The sequence below is a fragment of the Melanostigma gelatinosum genome (genome assembly GCF_949748355.1).
Source record: "Melanostigma gelatinosum genome assembly, chromosome: 3".
Taxonomy (NCBI): domain Eukaryota; kingdom Metazoa; phylum Chordata; class Actinopteri; order Perciformes; family Zoarcidae; genus Melanostigma; species Melanostigma gelatinosum.
In genome coordinates this window covers 1,455,646-1,459,711 of record NC_136636.1, presented here as the reverse complement: position 1 = coordinate 1,459,711, position 4,066 = coordinate 1,455,646, and the positions used below count along the sequence as shown (strand labels likewise).

At 47.8% G+C, this 4,066-nt stretch overlaps 1 protein-coding gene across 1 annotated transcript in view; it reads left to right on the top strand.

Annotated features, from left to right (window-relative positions):
* The window catches only part of pcbp4 (poly(rC) binding protein 4), a 34,494-nt gene extending 30,784 nt beyond the window's left edge, over nt 1-3,710 (top strand). Inside the window, exons 12-13 of the mRNA XM_079265787.1 lie at nt 90-259; nt 2,757-3,710. Of these exons, the coding sequence (XP_079121913.1) occupies nt 90-259; nt 2,757-3,159 (573 nt within the window). The 3' untranslated portion in view covers nt 3,160-3,710. The remainder of the gene's footprint in view (nt 1-89; nt 260-2,756) is intronic.
* The last annotated feature ends 356 nt before the right edge of the window (nt 3,711-4,066 follow it).

Below are 4,066 nucleotides of genomic sequence, written 5' to 3'. Positions count from 1 at the left end.
AAAAGACATCTGGGGAAGTACGGACAGATGTCAAAGCTAGAATGTTTATCCAGAACGCTGCAGTGAGTAATCATCTCCCCCCCCCGCAGCTGATTGGCTCAATCATCGGTCGCCAGGGCACCAAGATAAACGAGATCCGGCAGGTGTCGGGGGCTCAGATCAAGATCGGCAGTCAGATCGACAGCACCAGCGACCGGCACGTCACCATCACCGGCACGCCCATCGCCATCAACCTGGCCCAGTACCTGATCACCTCGTGGTAAGCATCCAAAACCAGCTGCTGTGTCATGTGACCTGCAGCTCAACGGCTTCTCTTTCACGAGCTCCAGCTCCTCGTCCTCCTCAGGAGGTGTGTTTGATGAACAGCCTGGTGAGAGACGGCGTTTAGATCACAGATGAAGAGACGCTGTCAAGCTCTCTCTCCGAATCATTACGTTCAATCATTTCACGCGTTTAATAACTGAAACACGGGACTGCTTCAAAGCCGCACAACCTTTCAGAGTGAGTCTGTTCCTGCTTCACATGAAGTCAATAGTTAGATGAGCTGTGTTGTTGCTTTTCACTGAGTTATTAATACGCCACAGAACCAAACCGTCGTCATGGCATCTCACAAAGAGCTCAATGTGATATTTTGTTATGAATTACAGAGTAATGTAGAGTATATATATATATAAAGAGTAATGTACAGTGGAAACGATTATTGGATTGACAGAAAGGAATCGACAGCGATGTCGATAATCGCTTTTTGTTTGGTTGAACAACTCCGGTTCTCCACCGTCTCATCTAAGCTCTCGGTATGACGGACACAGACCTCCATGAATATGCAAATTCATGATTGGACTCTGGATGAAATTGATATTTCATTCAGCACTCTGCCTGCCAGCTGAGCGAATATCACACAGAGAGCCGGGGGGGCTCAGTCAGTCTGAAATGTCGGGTCACAGAAGATGAGGACGCTGAAGTATCAACCACAAATTCTGTCTTTTCCGTTAGTTTGTCTTTTTTTCCTCCAGTCAGTCAACAGACAGATAAGACTTCCTGTCAGTTAGCTCCACCTCTTCTGCCACCGGCTGACCTCAGAACAGCAGCTGAATGAAATGACTCTTTAGATGGTCGACGTGTATATTTCAGTGTCCAAGCAGTAAACCTCACCGACAAAAACAGTATATTTCCAGTACTTGAATAAAATGATATGTACCGTTGACCGTTATTCACGTAGGAAAAGAAGAGATATCTGCCAGCTCTGATTGGATGTTCCTCGTCACATGACGCACTACTTTATCGCACGTCTCTGGAATAAATGCACTTAGGAACGCTTGCACACCTTCACATCAATAACCTGAGGTGAACTTGTGTTTACTGTGTTTACTCATTTTGTTGTGGAGGGATCATTTAAATGCTAGATTGTGTAAATGTCGACGGTAGTTTTGTCGTTCGATGATCTTTCATTGAGTGCAAGAAGATACAGAAAATACAGCAACTCAGCAGTTAGTGGGCGAGGTATCGACTTCATCTCTTTTCCTGTTTCATGCTGTTGAGCTAGAAATGGAGCTGCACCCGTCCTCTCGTCTTTCATCCTTCTCTCCCTCTGCAACGTCGGTCTCGCTATCTTTTAAACGCAGGTGTCTGAATATGAACGTCACCTGGTGATGTGCATTCATACGCGTTACAGACATCTGCTGAACCATTACACTGCTGCTTCCAGCAATATCCTAAAAATGTGACGTGTTGGCGTTGTTCCGTTCTGCAAAACCACTAATTTCATGTCTGTGTGTTTAACGTCGACGAAGTACAAAGAGCGTCGTGCAGAACAGGTCGTGTAATATTGAAGAATCCATGTTTTCTACGAGTCAAACAAACACGACGTTCAACCAGACGTCTGATCGGGTCCTGTGTGAACACCAGAAGCTACGATTTCTTGCGTTGTAATTAATTATTTGATTGTTTAAATTAGAAACAGTTTGGCCTCACTTGCATATTCTATTATATATTATAACGATTTATATTGTTTTGTTTAATGTTCCTTTTCTCTGCTGCACTTTTGGCTCGTAGCGTTTAACAACAAGATGAAAGTAAATGTTGTCGTTAGCATTAGCATTAGCATCCTCTGTTTCAGACTCATTGTTAATGTCGGTTTCTGTCATTGACGTCTAATCTGCTTAGAATGTGAAACCCCAGTTTATGACCACAGACCGTGTTTCCACAGAGAACACAGAGATGAAGGTTAGCTCACCGACGCTCACCTCGAGCTGAGATTTTGTGTTTGTGCTTCTTCTTCCTGTTTTTTGAATCATCTCTGACAAAGCTTCCATCCTAATGAATCTACACTGGTTGTGTTTCCTCCTCCCTAAGCCCCCTCCCAAGCCATCACCCCAACTTATACAGCACCCCCCCCATCCGTACGGCGAACTCCCCGACAATAATCTGTTGCAACCTCCAGCAAAACACACCTGTCTTATGATTTGAGTTTTGTCAAATTTCCTTTATTTCATTTTTTTTACTCTCCAAAATATCCTGTTTGTTTTTTTTCTTTTTTTCGTTGAGGTTTTGTTTTTTACTCGTCTTTTTTTAACATGTCTTTTATTTAACCCCTCTAACCCTTCTCCATCCAAAAACCCCTCCCCCTTACCCCTCTCCTCCCCCTCCCTCCACCCTCCTTCCCTTGCCTCCACCTCCTTCCCTCCCTCCCTCCCTCCTTCCCTCCCTCCCTCCCTCCCTCCCTCCCTCCCTCCTCACCCATCCCTCCCCTCCTCCAGTTTAGAGACCGCCAAATCCACCGCCCAGTCCTCCTCCATGCCGTCTCCCGTTGACCTGACCATGAGCTTCACCCAGCCCGCCCCCCCCGCCTCCTCGTCCTCCTCCCCCCTGGCAGCGATGGGCGCCGCCATGCCCCATGCTCAAATGCTGGGCGGCCCCTACGCCCTCCCCCTCTCCAGCCTCCTGGGAATGAAATCATTCCCTTACCTGGCACTCTCCACCCCTCCCACCTCAGCAGCGGCGGCGGCTGCCATGTTGCCGGCCTCCATGCAGACGGTGGCGGGCGTCCCGGTTCAGGCTCACGCGGCGGCGGCGGCGGCCCTGGCGTCCTACACGGCCAAGATCTCATCCTCAGCCAACGGGATGAAGAAGCCGGAGAGACAGAAGTTTGCGCCGTACTGATGCAGGAGGAGTTTGCGTCACTGAGGTAGCTCCTGGGAACGAGGCTGGTTCTTTTAGCTGGAAGGGCACTTTTATTTTCCTTCGTCTACACTCTTTACTTGTTACTCTCTCACTTCTCTTTCTGCCTCTGCCTCTTCGTCTCTTATTTCTTCTTGACCGCTCAACAATGTCAAAGTGGGATGATTGGAACGTGACTTTATGACATGTGCAGCAACCAACGAGGTTTTTCCGTCGGTCGGAGTCGTGACCGTCACGGGTTGGTCGTGGTCGGCCCGGCTCGGCTCGGCTCGGCCCAGAGCCCACAAACAGAAACCTGAAGAAAGAGCCACTAACAGGCTGGTTGTAATTTCATAGTGCTGCTCAGTCACAAACTGCAGCAAGAAGTTGTCACTTCCTCTGCAAACCTCATACAAACTGACATATTTAAGTCCAAACCTGCTGCCACTCTGTTAACCGATTAAGAGCAGCCAGACACCCGGTTGCAGAGGCTCATGGGTAATCTGAAATGCAATGAGGAAAGGTTGTCACACTTTCATGCTGCTATCCCTCTAAGCTCCACATGGGGAAAATAAATTAACGAACAAATGGAAGTTAAAGAAATAATGCCCTCCATCCTGCTTTCTTGACCTTTTTCTACGAGACACAAACAACACGTTTGTGTCGGCGTTTTTCCGCGAGCGCTCAAAGAAATCCTCAAAGTCGGCTCACTCGTGACAGTACATGCCAGCACTGGTTATTTGGCAGCATTTGTGGGATGTTCGTGACTTTGTGTGCAGAAGCAGACAATCCTGTACAGAGAGCGATGGATCGCTCCGTCCGGCTACTGTGATGCTTTATTTTTGCGTTGCTTATGCGCCAAAGCTGCATGTTTCACGTGCAGATGTTCACTGGTTTAATAAACCGCTCA